Source organism: Chroicocephalus ridibundus, chromosome 11 (genome assembly GCF_963924245.1).
Source record: "Chroicocephalus ridibundus chromosome 11, bChrRid1.1, whole genome shotgun sequence".
Classification (NCBI taxonomy): domain Eukaryota; kingdom Metazoa; phylum Chordata; class Aves; order Charadriiformes; family Laridae; genus Chroicocephalus; species Chroicocephalus ridibundus.
In genome coordinates, this window is record NC_086294.1 from 21,770,716 (window position 1) to 21,786,928 (window position 16,213).

Here is a 16,213-nt window from a genome sequence, read left to right on the forward strand (position 1 = left end):
CGCGTGCAGGCACACACACACATGCAGGCACACACATAGACGCAGGCACACACACACACATGCAGGCACACACATAGACGCAGGCACACACACACACATGCAGGCACACACACACATAGACGCAGGCACACACACACACATGCATGCAGGCACACACACACATGCAGGCACACACATAGACGCAGGCACACACACACACATGCAAGCACACACACACATAGACACAGGCACACACACGCGTGCAGGCACACACACACATGCAGGCACACACACACATAGACGCAGGCACACACACACACATGCATGCAGGCACACACACACATGCAGGCACACACATAGACGCAGGCACACACACACACATAGACACAGGCACACACACACATAGACGCAGGCACACACACACACATAGACACAGGCACACACACACATAGACGCAGGCACACACACACACATAGACACAGGCACACACACACACATGCAGGCACACACACACATAGACGCAGGCACACACATAGACGCAGGCACACACCCCCCCCCCATATCCGGACAGTCCCCCCACCCAGGCACAAGCCCCTGCACACCCACCCTGCTGTGCACAGACACACTCGCACCGCTCTGCAGGCACACACGCCCCTCCGCACACACACCTCGCCCCCCCCACCCACCCACGCACAGAAACGCTCCCCCACCCCACGCATGCATCCACCCCCCCATGCACACACGCTACATCCCGCACGCAACCCCCCCGCACATGCATACACCCCCCCACATCCCCCTTCCACGCACGCACATCCCCATGCACGTGTACAACACCCCCCCCCGCCCCCTCCGTCCCCATTCACACGGGGGCAGCCACGCACCCCCATGCATCCTCCCTGACGCACCCCCCCCGCCACGCACCTCCCTTCATGCACCCTCAGGCTCCCTCCCAGCCCCGGGCAGGCCAAGCTGGGGGTCCCAGCGAGGGCGGGCGGGGGGGCTGCCCCGCCGCAGCCCCCTCTGCAGCCCGCAGCCCCCTGCGCTCGCCCGGCCGTGGCCGGCAGCAGGCGGGCGAGCGGCGGGGGAAGCCGGGCTGCGAGCCCCATCTCCTGGCCAGCGGCAGCAGCGCCGTGCGGGGCGTGCGGGACCGGGACAGGACGGGTAGTGTGTGTCGTCCCCCCCGCTCGCTCCCCCGCTGTACATCCACGCCTTTTGGGCCGGTGACAGTGGCCTTCGCGGCAGGCCAGCCCTGGGACCGTGTTGGAGGGGTGACAAACGGCTGGGGGGGGTATCCTGGCTCCGTTCTCCATCCCATCGCCCTCACGGATGGATGGGGCTGGGAGCGGGGCAGGGCGGGGGGTTCGGGATGCAAAGCTGAGCCATGTCCCGGTGGGGATCCCGCTCGTACCCGCTCAGGGTGATGGGGACCAGCATGGGGAGGGCACCCCATGGGCGCAGGAGCCCGGTGAACCTCGGCCCTCCTTGGGTGGATGGAGCGAAGCCCAGAGGGGGCGCAGCCTCGCTGCCCAGGGCTGGGGCCCTGCACACCCCCTCGGCTGGGGACGGGGGGACGGGGGGGCCAGCATGTCTGCCCGAGGGCTGGGGAGCAGGGAAGTCCCCAAGACTGGCTGCAGCACCCAGCCGGGCACCCTGGACCCCGGGGACCATCCCCGTGCTGCACATGGCTGCTGGGGTGACAGGTCTCCAGGCAGCCCCAGCCCAGTGACAGCTCTTCCACACAGAGCCGAGGATGTGGTGGCTCCTGTCCCCAGCAGCTTGTGGTGGGGGTCCTGCCCCCCACCCACTGCCTTTGCGTGCCCCCGTGCTGCTCCCGTCCTGCCTGTCCTTGGGGCTGCCCCCTCAAGGTTTTGGGGGAGCGGTAGGACAAGGGGGGCTGCGAGGTGGGAGACCAGGGAGGCTGGGGTCACCCCAGCACGGGGAGCAGACCCCCGCGCCAGGCACACCGGCGCAGCGAGGAGGACCCCGTGGCTGCCTGCCTGCGAGCACGGAGCCGCGGGCACGGCCCTGCCGGTGCTGCGGGCGCGGAGCCGGGCTGAGCCCCGCCGGCTGCCCCGGTGGTTCTCCGCCGCTCCATCCCCTGCGGTCTCAAGCCCCGCAAGCCGCTTCCCGGCGGGAAAGGGGCCCCCGGCAAACCCTCCGGGCAGGATGCTCTCCTCTGCTCTCCTCTCCTCTCCTCCTCTGCTTCCTTCCTCTCCCCCGGCCGGGCCAGCCCCCCCCTGCCCGCCGCAGCTCCTTAACCCTTTCGCCCACGCTCCCGGCCATGCGCCAGCCCCACGGCCACGGCTCCCACCCGGCCCTTTGTGCAGGGCCCCGGTGCTGCTCCCCGGGGCTGTGCTCCCCCCGGGTCCCCCGGCATCTTCCCGTGCCCCCTGCCGTGCCCAAGTGCCTGCCGGGGGTTGGACAGCCGCGGCTGGGGGCCACTTGCAGCGAGCTCAGCCTGCCCATGGCTCCCGTGGGACCTGCGTGGGCCACGGCTTCCTCCACGTTGGGATCTGGGGCTCCCCACTGCTGGCTGTGACCCCCCCATCTCCCCCGGGGAGAGCGAGTGGCAGCCCCCGGCGCGGGGCCATGTTCTCTCCTGCATCACTGTGGTGGCGGGGAGCGGCCATGGCGGGAGCCGGGGCTGTGCATCGGGGGGGGCCATGAATTGGGTGACGGGGAGAGGGGGGACGGGGCTGCTCCCACGGGGGGATGGAGCCGGGCTGTGCACGGGGACCAGGGCCTCCAGAGGGAGCCCGCAGCGCCGTGCGGCTCCGCAGCCACCGGCCTGACCAATTCCGGAGGCCCCGGCATGCTTTGGGAAGACAGGCTTGGCCGGGGGGGCGAGCGCGGCCATGGGGTGGGGGGCTCGCAGGCGAAGCCCGGCAAGCGGGGAGGACACTCTGGGAGGCCACCGGTCGCCCGTGCTCCCTGCCAGAGCCCGCAGACAAAGCCCTGCGCGGCAGCGGCAGGGCCGGCCCGTGCTGCCCGCCATGCCGCACATCCGGGCGGGAGCGCGGCGGCGGCCGGGGTGCCATTTGCCTGCTCTTCTGCCGGAAGAGAAGGGCCGGGGAAGGGCCCTTCCTGTGGGCGCTCTCCGCGGCGCGGGGAGAGGTGACACAGCAGACGGGGAGTGCATCTGAGGGCATCCCGCCACCCCCGCCGTGCTCCTCCCTACGCCAGTAACCACAAGGCACTGGGATGTGCTGGGGGAGACACTGGGATGGGGACATGCCTGGGGGTGCCCCCAGCCACCTGGGCACCGCTGCCCACCAGTGTCCCATGGGGCTGTGTCGCGCCACGTGCCCACAAAGAGAGGGCTCAGCCCCTGGCGGGTGGCAGCCAGGGGGGGACCAGGCTGGGCATGGGGCCAGTGCCCAGGCTGGGATGTGCCCTGTCTGGCAGCCCTGCCTCTCCCTGCCCCGCCAGCATAAGGGGGCAAATCAGCAGAGCGAGGGGGGCTGGTGACAGTCAGGGACCACGTTGGGGACAGTCCTAAACCTCTCCCCGTGACAACCCTTCCTCGCTGGGTCTTGATGCCAGGCGATGGGGAGACTTGGGGCGCTCCCGCCCTGTGCAGGGCCCTGCCTGCCCCCGGGGGGGGGCGGTTATAAATAAACCATTAGCTTTATTTTGGGAACGTGGCGGAAACGTGTGTGGCAGGTTGCTCCAAGGAGGAAAGTTGGCTGCCGGGCCCCCGCCTGGGTGTGCCGGGGTGTGGCCGCTGCAGCCGGAGTCAATCCCTGGGAGATGGGCTGTGCCAGAGGTATTTCCCCGTTTTGGGGGGAACAGGGTGAGACCCCAGCCACGCCAGGTGCTGCCCCATCTCTGGGCGGGCGGGGAGGACCGCATGGACGTGAGGCCTCGGTGCCGAGTTCATACAGCGCCGGCCGTGGCGTGTCCCCAGCTCCCACGTGTCACCGCAGCACGTGGGCACTGGGCAAGATGGCCCATGGTGTGTCGGGCGCCACTGGCCGAGCCAGGGGCTGGGACCTCGGAGGTGCAAACATGTCAGGAGTAAAACCTCCGAGCGTGGTGCTTCCTGACGGGTCACCCCACCCTCCGTGGGTGTGCTGGAGCGGCGCGAGAACAAACATGGCAGCCTCTCCACGCTGGCGGCACACCAGCGCAGGGGATGACGGGTCGGGGAACCGCGGTGCGGCCCCTCTGGGGGGGACACTGGGGGAGGAATGGTTGCCCCATCGCCGGCTGCAAGACAGGGCAGGGAGGAGGCAGGGCTGCCCGCCGGCCGGGTCCCGCTCCCCACCGAGGTGCCACCTGCCCGCCGCTCCATGATGGAGTTTTCGGCAGACGCTTTTCCAGCGGGACAACGAGGGCCGGGCGCTGCCTGAGTGTGCAGAGAGGCTGCACCGGGGCCCCGGTGCGGGGGGGGACACACACCGCGGCCGGGAGCTCCCGCACGGCCGTGCCGGGGGGGGGGGTTAGAAACAAAGGGCAGCGGCGGGCGGGGGGAGCGGGTCGGCCCGGGCAGCGCCGCGCCGAGCCCCGCGGCGGCACCCAGCTCCCCGGGGGGCGGCCGGTCCTTGCCCGCCCCCCCCCTCCCGCCCCGGCCCGGGCAGCACCGCCCCGGTGCCACATCCCCGCGCTGCCCCGGCCGCTGCCCCCCGCCCGGCCGCCCCCGCCCCGTGCCTGCCCAGCCGTGCCGGTGCGGCGGCGGCGTGGCGCGGCGCCCGGACCCGCGCGGTTGGCGGCGGAGACCCCGGCCCCCATCTGGAGGTAGCGGCGGAGCCGCCGCCCGCCGCGGGGCCGCCGGCCGGCCGAGCCCGCGAGGGGGGGGAGCGGGGGGGGCGCCGATGGCGGCCCGGCCCGGCGGAGCGGGCGGGCGGCGGGGCCGGCCGCGCGCCGCTCGGCGGCGGGAGGGCGGGCGGGAGCGCGGCGCTCGCTGTCCGGGAGCGGCGGAGCCCGGCGAGGACAACCAGGCCGCGGGCAGCCGGGCGCCGCTCCCCGGCGGGCGAGGCTCGGCGAGGCACGGCACGGCACGGCGCGGCACGGCGGGGCCCCGCGGAGGGCGACTGCCCGGCCCGCCGGTGCGCGGGAGGGCGGCGGGGGAGCGCGGCCGGGGCGCCGGGCCCGGCGGACAATGGCAGGGGGTAACCCGGGCCAGGCGGGGGCGGGCGGCGGCCCGCGACCCCCGCCGCGTTGACTGCCCGCTGGGACCGGGGCCGGGACACGGGGACCGGGGCCGAGCGGGCGGTCCGCGCCGCCGGGCAGGAGCCGCCGCCCGCCCGCCGGCTGCCCCGCCGGGGCGCAGGGCCCGGCCGACTCCATTTTGTTGGCGCCCGCTCCGCCGCCGCTCGCAGGCCCGCGGCCTGCCCGCCGGCCCCGCGGCCGACGAGGCGGGGGGGCGGGGGGGGGAGAGCATCGGGGCCCGCAGGTGAGGCCCGACCGGGCTGCCCCGTCCTGACCCGCCCCATCCCGGGCCCGTCCCGGCGGGGCCGCCCGGTGCCCCCCACCGCCGCCGCCGCCTAAGATGGAGGTGGGGGCGGCGGGGCCGGGCCGCCATGTGCGTCGGGCCGGGCCGGGCCGGACCGGGCCGGTCGGCGGGAGGGGGGGAGCGGGGCCGCGGCGGGGCAGGCCGGTGGCGGCGGGGCGCACCGGGGGGGGGCAGCACTGAGCGCCCCCCTCCCCCACCCCCCCGGGGCAGGCAGAGCGCGGAGGAGGGGGGGGGCACCCGCCGGGGGGGGGGGGGGGGCGAGGGGGGGCCGCGCGGGCGCGCGCTGATTGGCCGCCGCCGAACCCCAAGAGCGGTGCGGCGGAGCGGTGGGGGGAGCGCGCGCGCGCGCAGGCGCGGGGCGCGCGCCGGCGGGATGGCGGCGTCGGGCGCGCGCATGCGGGGGAGGGAGGAGGGAGGCGGCGGAGGAGCAGCGCTGGCGGGGCCTGGCCGGGCCGGGTCGGCGCGTCTCCTTCTCGGTCCGCACCGGGGGCAGGCGGCGAGCCGGCCGCGGCGGCCGCAGGTGAGCGGCCTCCCCTCGCCCCTTCCCGCAGGGTGGCGGCGGCGGCCGGAGAAGCGGGCGGCCCGAGGCTGGCCGGGCCGGGCGGCGGGCTGCGGCCTGGGCCTAAGCGCGACGGCGGTGGCGGCGGCGGCCCCGGCGGAGCCGAGCGGGCCCCCCGGGCGCGGCTGCCATTTTGCGGCGGCCGGGCTGACCCCATTGTGCTGTGCCCGCAGGTGGATGCCCGCCGCCCGGCATGGAGCAGGCCTGCGAAGTGAGCCGGCGCAGCTGCCTCGTCCCCTTCGGCACCTCGCTGGCGGCCGCCGAGGCCAAGGGCGTCCCCTTCGGCGAGGGCCGCGGCCCCGAGCCGCCCGCCATGCAGCTGGCCGCCGCCAAGCCTGTCTACGGCCAGGACCCCTCGTCCTGCTACATCCCGCTGCGCCGGCTGCAGGACCTGGCCTCCATGATCAACGCCGAGTACCTCGGCGGCGCTGCCGACGGCGCTGAGGCCCTGCCCGACCCCGGCTCGCCGCCCCCCCGCCTCCCCGCCGCGCAGGACCCGGCGGCCGGCGCCGACGGAGCCGGCCCGGCGGCCGACGCGCCCCGTGGGGCCCTGGCCTTTCCCCTGCTCCTGCGGGACGGCGGAGAGGAGGCGGCGGAGGAGGAGGAGGAGGACGAGGAGGAGGAGGAGGAGGGCGCCGAGACGCCGGAGGAGGAGGAGGAGGACGAGGAGGAGGAGGAGGCGGCGGCCGAGGCCGGTTCGCGGAGCCGCGGCCGCCCCGGGCCGCAGCAGGGCCCCGCCAGCCCGCCGCCGCCCCGCTTGCAGCCGGCCGAGCCGGTGCCGACGACGGTGCGGGACGGCGATCCCGGGGAGAAGCCGGAGCCTTCCGCCACCGCCGCGGCGGCGGCCCTGCAGCTCGTAAGCACCGGCGGGGCGGGGGGGTGGGGTGGGAGGGAGACGGGGACGGGCGACACGCCGGGCGGGGGGCCGCTGCCATTTTGCGGCGGAGGCCGGCGAGGCGAAGCGCGGCGGGGTCGGGCCGGGCGGCCTCGCAGCCGGCACCCTGGCGGGCGGGCAGCCATCTTGCCGAGGGGACCCTGCCGGGGCGCGGAGCGGGGGGGCGGACGGCCCCGGCTCTGCCCCGCCGGCTGTCAGCGGCCTCCGCCGACCGGCCCTGCCCCGCCGCCGCCGCTCCCGCCTCTCCCCGCACCATCCCTCCGCCCGGGAACAGCGCAGCGCTGCCAAGTTGCGGTGGAGTTTTTGGGGTTGTTTCCCCCCTCCCCGTTACAAGCTTTTTTTTTTTTTTTTTCCTTCTTTCCCCCCCCCCGGAAAGGCGGGGGGGAAGATAAGGGCCGGAGCGGAGCTTTCCCCTCGCCTGCCTGCGCCGGCTTTAACGCTGTCAGACGGCTCTTTGTCTGGCCCGGCCTGAGGTACCCGGGCTGTGAGAGACTTTGGCTGTGTCATGGCCTGACAGACCTCACGGGCAGCAAACCTTGCCTGTTATTCAGGATGACTTTTTTTTTTTTTTCTTTCTAATTTACGCTCACAAATTCCTTTAGTTTGTTTTCTAATATGCTTAATAAGAAGCAAAGCTCATTGAACTTCTAGAGTTCTGGAAGGAGATAGATGCGTTCAACTTTTTTTTTGTACAATGTCCTTTTGAATGCAAGTATAATTTTTGGATGGTTTTCAGCGTGACTTCTTATTTGCAGATATGTATGTATATTTCCTGTAGCGTAGCTCTTCAGTATTTTTTTATCAATTTTTTAAATATGCTTTTGCAAACTTAAGGTGCCTTGCTGGAGGATGCTCTGGGTTTTAAGTGTTACTCGATGCAGGGTGTGAAAATTAACTCACGTGACAGCACTGACACCAAAACCATGTTGCTCTCTCTTAATTTCAGTAGAGCCGCTGTTGCCGGACAGATGCTGCTGGTGCATCTTGGGGAGCTACTGGTGCAGCACTTGGGGAGAAATACCGGCTTTCACCCGTGTCCAGTTGTGCTCTGGGAGCTGGTGGAGCACTTGTTACAGAGTGCCCGTGGAAGGGGTGATTTCAGGAAGATGCTGACAGCAGCTTAATTTGTTTGTGGCACTGTTAGGCTCAGCTCTGGATCGTGGCTCCTCTCAAGTGTTTCTTGGGAAGAATCCGTCTCCTTATGGAGACTCAGTCTTTAGCCTTTGGGGGTAAGGCTGTTGGTCTGAGGTTTGTGCATATACTTAGCTTTGTTTTGCAGAGCAAAGCAGGGATCTCTCAGCAGACATGTGCTCGGTGATGCGGTTGTGGGAGGGTCTCACTTTGTAAACAGAAGCTGGCGGAGGTACTTTCACAACACTTGCCTCTGCTATCAGTGGCTTTTACGATGTGCTCTACGGAACTGCAGCTTGTATGGTGACAAAACTCTCTTAGTGATTGAGCCTGTTATTTGAATATGCAACAAGGGGTTGACTTTTCAGTACAACTGCCTTCCTGTCTGCCATAGTATGACAGTGACCTTGCTGGTGGCTCAAAAGCATAGCTGCGTTCAGAAAAAAAAAACAGAGAAGAAACGCATTTTTTGGACAGCCTGGGATCCTTCTCTCCTTGAGGCTTGCTCTCTTCCTTTCGTAAGTAAGCGTGGGTTGTCTGAGTGGTCCTTCATTTTAGCCCGGCTGCCTATTGGGTGTGAAGAGATAGGGATTTTTCTCTGCCATGTCACCAATGAGACAATTAAGATCTTTTAATTGTTGAACATGACGTAGTAGCTAGAAATAACGAGGCTTGCTCCTCAGGTCCTGTGTTCATGTAGGCATTTTAATTGCTGTCTCATTTGTATTTGGGGAATCAACCTTTTTGAGGGCATACTAAAACTTAAACAAAAAAAAATCCTAAAACATCAACCACAAACCCCTGGGAGTTCTGCACTGCTATTTTTAGGGTGGCTTGTCATAGCTGGACTACCCTTTTGGATAATCCCTTTTACCTAGCCTGATGGTGGAGCTCCTCCACCTTAAAGCAAGACTTTCTCGGAGCTTCTGTTCTTGAAGCTCACAGCTTTGAGTATGCCCGCTGCTGCTCGAACTTCCTGTTTCGCCAAGAGGAAAGCGTGCGTGTTTCTTGCACCTCTGTGTCTGCCCCTTGCAAGTTTTGAATTTTTCCCTGGATCATTGCGAACTCTTTGAAAAGGCTGATTTCCGAAATGTCAAGAGTGCTTCCAGCAGAAGGGACAGCATTTGGTTTTGTCTTTACTAGGATGCAAAGTCTGGCATTTAAGTAACGCCTGTGGGTAGGAGGGGTATTGTTTTGCATGGGGATTTGTTAATAGCCCTGGCATCCGTTTTACTCGAGACATTGCCCCAAAGGGTGGAGGGCTTGCTCAGGTGGCATTCAGTTGTAAAGAGGGATATGCATATTCTGAAGTGAAGTTATTTTAAGTGTTGAGTTAATCTTAGTTAAGGTTGACCCGAAGCTTTCCGTGCTCCCAACAGCTCCTGCCAGATTTTGTGTTGGAGAGAAAGAAACTACAGCAGTGTTCGCTGGGTCTTGTTTCTGCTCCAGAAGTGACGATACGGTGACTGCTGGCAGCTGGTGGCTTACATCCTCGTGCACATTGCGTTAATGTTGGGTTATCACTATTTAAATTAAAAGCAATGGTTGTTTTGCAATTTCACTGTTTGTTCTGTATGGTCCTGACACGAGCTTGTCTTTAGCACTTTCCCAGCCTTGCAGGCTGTATCGGACACTGTTTTCTGGAGTTGGAGGCAGAAATGGGCCCAGGCTCCAGTGCTGGGCAGGGCACGTGCAGCCACATGAGGTCTGAGCAGCGTCGATCTTGCTTGAACTTGGTTGCCAAAGAATTGGAGCAGGTGGACGTGTTTCTGACAGAACTCTTGTGCTGAAGTTTTGCTTTTTACATAACTTCGGGTGCCGTATTACTTGGCTTTTGCTTTGCCAGTTACTGATTTTTTTATTATTTTTTTTTAATTGCTACCCACAAAGTACGTTAGATTCATTTGGTTTGCGGAGTTGAGCACTCAGAAGCTGAGAGTTCTTGTATTCAAGTACATGTGTGCCAGTCTTGCTGCATGTATGTTACGCAGCGTGTGTTCCTGGGTTATGCATTCATGAGCTATTTTTTCCACGGGACCCTGATGGCTTCAGGCTGCAGGATGTGCAGAGCTCGCGTGAGGCACTTGCTCAATGTTGCTTTTCATTCTTCTCATACTATTTCCTTGTTATCCAGCTCCGCGCTGTAGGAGTGTGATGTTCGGGTAATGGCAGTGAGGACAGGAGGCGCAGGGAAATCCAGAGCCAGATCTTTCATCACTAGGGATGGCTGCTTCCAGTGGCTGGATGTGAGGAACGGGTAGGACCTATGCATAGGGCTCCTGGAAGGTTTTTGGTTTACCGGAACCACACCATATGCGATATATTAAAAGTACGGAAGGCCAGCAAAGCCCTCTATCTAAGCCTAGAATTAATCCATGTTGAATTTCAGAGTTCTGTTGCATCTTGCAGCTGTGGGAGAGTATTCTCGTTACAAAAAGTGTTAATCTCCCTGGGTGAGAGTTACCCTGGTTCTTCATTTATCAACTGACTTGTCTAGTGCTATTTCTTCTAAAAATAAAATAAAGGAACCAGCGCCACGTGATACTTGCTACTCCTGTAAACATTTTTGAAAGAATCTGCTACTACAGACTGTTGATTTGAGGTGTAACTAACTACTGGTAACGTTATATCCCTGAGATACAATAGGCATGGCTGTGGTGTGTTTGAGCAGGGAACATAAATTTCCTCGGTCAGTTGACATCTTCCTGGTGGGGAGATGAATTCCGTTTGGCTGTCTGCGCTTCTGCGGGCACCGTCTCCTTCTACGTGCACCTGGTGAGAACAGGCTCTGCGCAGACTGCTGTCCCTGTGCGTCTGATCTCGCACACGCTCCTCCCTGCCACTGAGATTTACACTGTTTGGAAGACCTTATTTCTTCTCAGAAAGGAGCACGTAGCTGGATCTCGCCTGGCAGTGCAGTCTGCTGGCGTCCACTGGGCCCCTCTACTGAAGTGCATTCATGTCTCGAGCAGATCTAAACTTAGCCGCGAAGGACTTCAGCCGTGGTGGGAATCCAGAAGAAGGGATATTTCCACGGTTAGGGCGCTGTCCTGGGCTGTGTTACTGCTCGGCCGTAAATTTTTGCGGCCCTTAATGACTTTTAGTGCTTTCATGATGTGGTGGCGCTGCATCGCCTCTTCGTCGTGGTGTGAGTGGGTGGGTGTTAAGATGCTGTCACAGCAGGACAGTGTGTCCGAGGTGTGAGGAGCAGCTCGCTTTGAGTGACAGCAGGGTTTTTTTAACAGTCTGTAGGATTTAGAGTTCTGCACAGTGGGCTGGATCCTGGAAATAATTTATTCTAGCATTTGCTCTCTCGTTTCATTTGTATTTGTGTTTGCTCTCTTGTTTCAGTTGTATTTGTTCTCTAGTCTAGTATTGCTGGTCAGGTGCGAAATACCTGTTCGTGTGTATGATGTTACAGAAAATAATGTGGTTTCTCTAGTAAATATGGATGTTCTGGGTATCTGTCGTGCAGAGTCAAACTTGAATGATTGATGCCTTTGCAGTTCACGTGGGGCCACGCAGCTCTTTGAAGCTGAAAATGTCTGTGTGCAAATAGCAAAACCAGACGTATTTTCTTGCAGATTGGACAGTCTCAAAGGTGAGGTTTTGCTTAATATAATGGCAGAAACCTCTATGTAATTTCTGCTTTCTATATTTAAACCTTTTTTTTTTTTTTTAAAGTCTGGGTAAGAGAGACTTTGTTCAAGCGATGTCCTTGTTAACATACTGTCCGCAGTCATAAATACTTCACATCTCTAGTGAAGGCTGTTGCCAGAGGAGTGTAGACTTCACTCAGCTATTCAGCAGTGAAGTTCTGCTCCATGCAGGTGGCATGCTTAGCACATCGCCTGCTACTGCTACAGGAAAAAATGGCCAACAGTAGCAGCAAAATTGGCTTTTACAGGTGCCTTTTTAGGATGCGTGCTGCCTCTCAAGGCCTGCCACCTCTGCTAACTGTGTTTACTTGCTTTTGATTTCTTTTGTAAAAAGGCGTCTCCCAGAACTCGAACCATTTTTCCTAACAAATCTTGTATTGTTGAGAGTACAATGACTCTAGTTCTGCTGTTACAGCTGCTTCTAAGCCCTTGCCCAAATCGGCGGTAGTGGCTCGGTTTGAAGCTGTAGCAGAAGTGTGTTACTTCAGGGCAACGTAGTTCTGTTTTGCCTGAAGTCGTGGATTTGTTGATTGCCTCTCGCAGTATGGCAGCTTCCCACTGCACCTCGCTGCGCCCCGTTCCCAGAAGTGGGCTTAAACTATGTGATGCGTAACAATTATTAGTTTGGGGTTTTTTAATTTCCCGATGTTAACTGAACAAATCTGTCGCTCACTGAAGAGGTGTCAACTCTGAATATGATTAATAAGCTACTTGAGCTGCAAGGAAAAAAAAAAGTATTTTCTGAGTTATAATTGAGACTATTTCTTAAAAGGACATTCGTAACTCAAAAATCAGCATTACGGGTGACGATCAACTTTCAGTCTAGTTACTTAGAATATACTTCTGCTTTTCTTGCCTGGGACTGAGAGCTTCTTATATATAGTAATTTTGATTGTTTTTTCAGTTATTTGCTCTGACATTTAGACAGGCACAGGGAATAGAAACACCTGAAGAAAGAAACTCAGCCCTAGTGGGACGAAGGGGGGGAGCTTGTCCTGAGAGATTAAAAAAGAATAATAATCATCAAGTTACTGCCATTTTTAATAGCAGAAAAATACGACCTATGTTTTGTTCTGTCTGCACAGAGCCATCTGTGCTGTGCAATGCAGTCTTTGCTCAGTAAAATGGGAGTTAAATCCTTTATGGTGGTTAAGGCAGTGCCAGGATTTCCAAGTTAATGGGTGGAAAAGGTCTGTAAGAGAGTCTGCTTTGAATTAGAGCAGCAGTTTTCAACCTCTGTTGATTTGCGGACCCCTAAACACTTCCCAGGTGCAGACTCTTGTCTAGTGAATTTAGACCTATCAACAATAGCCTCGCTTGCTTTCATGTAACTTCATGGCATCCGAGTATTTTTCTGCGGCCGTGGGTTTGCAGGCTGAGCTCCAGAACAGGTTGCAAATGTTAGTTGCGGTGTCTGCCCTGGGTGAATTTTGGGTTGAGTCAAAACTGAGGTTGTGTTTGTGCTGTGGGTCCCTGATTTGCTGCTGTCCTGTGTTACAAGTTGATAAAAGTTGCCCTTTGCTTTGCTGAGATAGTCACTGGAAGTTTAAATGTTACTTTCGGGTGTGTTGGAGTGAGTGCTGCGTTAGGGGTTAAGGTCACGGTGATGTTGGGAACTGCAGGGTGTGGTGACATCAAAGACGTGGCTTGGTGCTAGTGCACAGGGTTTGGGGTTTTTTGGTGTGCTGTGGGACAGGACTGTGGCCATCCCACTGCTCTGTGGGGAGGTCAGAGTCGGGCGCACATAGCGTGTCCTGTGCTGCTTAGGTTTGGAGATGCTGGAGCGTGGCTCTTGCAGTTGAGCCTGGGGACTTCAGGGTCTCCTTGCTAAGTTTGCAAGGTTTGCCGGTGGTGTGGGAGCAGGGTGCCAGCAGGAGCGTTCCTGAGGACACGTGCAGGGCATAGGTGTGTGTTTGGGCTCCTGCAGGAACATGCCACACTTCTCCCAGCAGGCAGCTGCAGCAAGGGAGCCGGGTGGTAGCAGGAGGGAGTTTGTCATGCCTGCAGAGTTGTGGTGCCGTGCAGAGGCAGAGTGGGAGGTGGAGAGTTGTGTGTCCCGCTGGTTCAGTCCTGGGTAGCAGCACGGGCCTTGCTTTGGTTGATCTGAGCGGGTGCTCCTGACTCCAGTGGCCGGGAGAGGGCACGAGGCTGCCCTGTGTTGGAGGCAGAGGCTGACAGCCCTGGCAGATGCCAGCTAAAGTTCTCTGTTCTTGTTAAATTAGAAATCTGGTTTCAGTGTGCCTACTCGCAGGAGCTTTGCAGCAGTGATAAAGATGGACGTGGTGCGCGTCCATCTCTCACGTGTCCAGAAGCATTGATGAAGTCAGGAGGAGTTTCAGCAGTGTGCTTTGCCTCTACTGAAGGATGGAAAAGCACTCGTTAAAGTTGACATGCCGACTTTCTGTGGTTACCAGTAAGGTTGCACCAGTATTTATCTTACCCGGGTCTTTGGAAGAATGGCAAGAAGAAATTGGGAGAAAAGTCCTTGTGTATTACCTCTCTTTCCCAGCACTTGTGAGGGCGGGCTGGCCCTGGCCGGGCACCTTCGCTTTTGTCTCGAGCACAGCCCGAGCGGCAGGTTTGTACTAAGTTCACCCACTCAGCTGATTGCCTGGTTTGGTTGTAGCCTCGTCAGTGATGGAGCTGCACGATCCACAAATGAATGTGGCTTGTCCGGCAGCCCCTGGCACCCCCCTGCTGCCTCTTTGGGGCTGAGCTGCTGCCGTGGCTCTGTGGGAAGGCAGCAAGTCCGGAGGTGGAAGGGGCAGCGCTTGGGATGTGCCTGGCGTCGGGAGGGGAGTGGTTCGGGAGTGCTGCCGGTAAGGAGCAGCAGGCAGGGTTGCCAAGCAGAGCTTTGTTTATGTGAGTTCTTGATGGGGAACTTGTTCTGTGGGTTACGTACGGTGTTGGACAGCTGTGAGTGCTGCTGGAGATGGCACATTCGCGCTGCTGTGGTCTTCAGAAAAAAAAAGCAGTTTTATGGGTAATAAATTAGCAGTGTAACTTGTATTAATTTTCAGACACTCATCAGAACTAATGCGCTGGGGACTCATTTTTCATTTTCAGACATGCAGAATTTGACTTTTTTTGTGTGAGAAACCAGAAGTCTCGAGTTGGATAGAGCAATCCAACGGAGCATCGCATACTAGCCAAAGGACCGGGGTGCCTTTTGGTTTGGTGTTTTTTAGGGAAAAGCGAACAGAGAATTCTTTGCACAGCAGTATCTCGGCACACTGGAGACCACGTACCTCTTGTTTTGGAGAGTGTATTCATGACTTCCCTCGCACTGTCGGTGGTAAGATAGAAACCTGCCTGTTGCCTAATGTGAGAAGGGCGAGGAGCAGGGTTGTTATCTCCCTTTTAATAGTTCCTCCGCTTGCCCTGATGTTACTGTGGTGTTTGGTTTTCTCAAGCACCTGTTCAGACTTCTCACTGTTCTGGCTAGCGTGGCGACTGCCCACGGATTTCTAAGTAGCAGTAGTGAAAGAAGTCAGATTCCTCCTAATTTTGGTTGTCCCTTCTCTCGTGGCATGTGAGTGAATACGTTTAGGAAGCTGGATTCACAGCGTAAAGGTAAGGAAGCCTCTCTGAAGCATAAATTTGCAGGACCTGATGATTTAAGCATGAACCTTCCTCAGGGCATGGCTCGAAGTGTGGATATCAAGAAATAAATAAACACAAGATAAGTTTATTGCACTGCTAGTGTTCAAAAATTCTGATTTAATTTTTAGTAGGGATTCAGCAAAAGCAGTTGAAAATTTAAATGCAAATTAAAACTTAACTTTATGTGAACAGAACATTTATAATTTTTGTTTGTTTTGGAAAAAATAGTTCAGTTGGGCAGGGGGGATTTGCATGCTGAATACCACCTCATTTTCAGGAGGTTATGGTCCTGTGTAAGTGGCGTCTTTGCATTTGGACTAACAAAGTGGGATTGTATCTTTTTCTGTGGGTGAATCATAATTTCTGCAGAAGATTAAATTTGCCAGCCCTGGTTGAATGTTGGTTGCTTTTAAAGAAGCCCATGGAATTAAAAAAGCCCCAACAACCAAACCAAAGCAACCAACAAGCAAATGTTAATAGTTACCCATTGAATTCAACCCAAACTCTCGATTTTTAGCTGTTGAGGTTCTAATACGGCATTTGCTCTGCACTGCGTGTACATGCTGTTCTCTGGTGCCACTTCATTCTGGTTACAGCTTAAGCTGGAATGGATACAGTTTACATATATAAATTAGAATAGCCGAGTTTCATTTTGCGCAGTTTGAATCTGTTTTTCATCTAATGGATTTAGAAACTTCGTTTCCGAAAATGAACGTTGCATTTATCAGATGGCTTACTTGTGAACAATTTGTTTGATAATATAAAGGAGCACAAAAGTAAGGCTGAAAAGGGGAAAGATCTGATGACCTGGTTTCAGATGGGGTTTTTTTTTGCTAGTTCTCTGACATGAGAGGATAATTGTTGATATTTGTCCTTTGTGAGACTTAACAATGTTGTGGTAATGCCTGCGGTTCCTCTCTTGCTTGAAAAAA

The 16,213-nt window shown here is 58.9% G+C and overlaps 1 protein-coding gene across 5 annotated transcripts in view; it reads left to right on the forward strand.

The window, feature by feature from the left end:
- The first annotated feature begins 4,694 nt into the window (after window positions 1-4,694).
- Window positions 4,695-16,213, forward strand: part of NSD1 (nuclear receptor binding SET domain protein 1) — a 66,009-nt gene continuing 54,490 nt past the window's right edge. Inside the window, exons 1-2 of one of the 5 annotated variants that reach the window (XM_063348768.1) lie at window positions 4,695-4,716; window positions 6,167-6,849. In XM_063348768.1, coding sequence (XP_063204838.1) covers window positions 6,187-6,849 — 663 coding nt within the window. In that variant the 5' untranslated portion in view covers window positions 4,695-4,716; window positions 6,167-6,186. Of the gene's footprint in view, window positions 4,717-4,854; window positions 5,028-5,701; window positions 5,955-6,166; window positions 6,850-16,213 lie in introns of those variants that run through there. The other 4 variants (XM_063348766.1, XM_063348767.1, XM_063348769.1 and 1 more) reach the window with 4 other exon arrangements.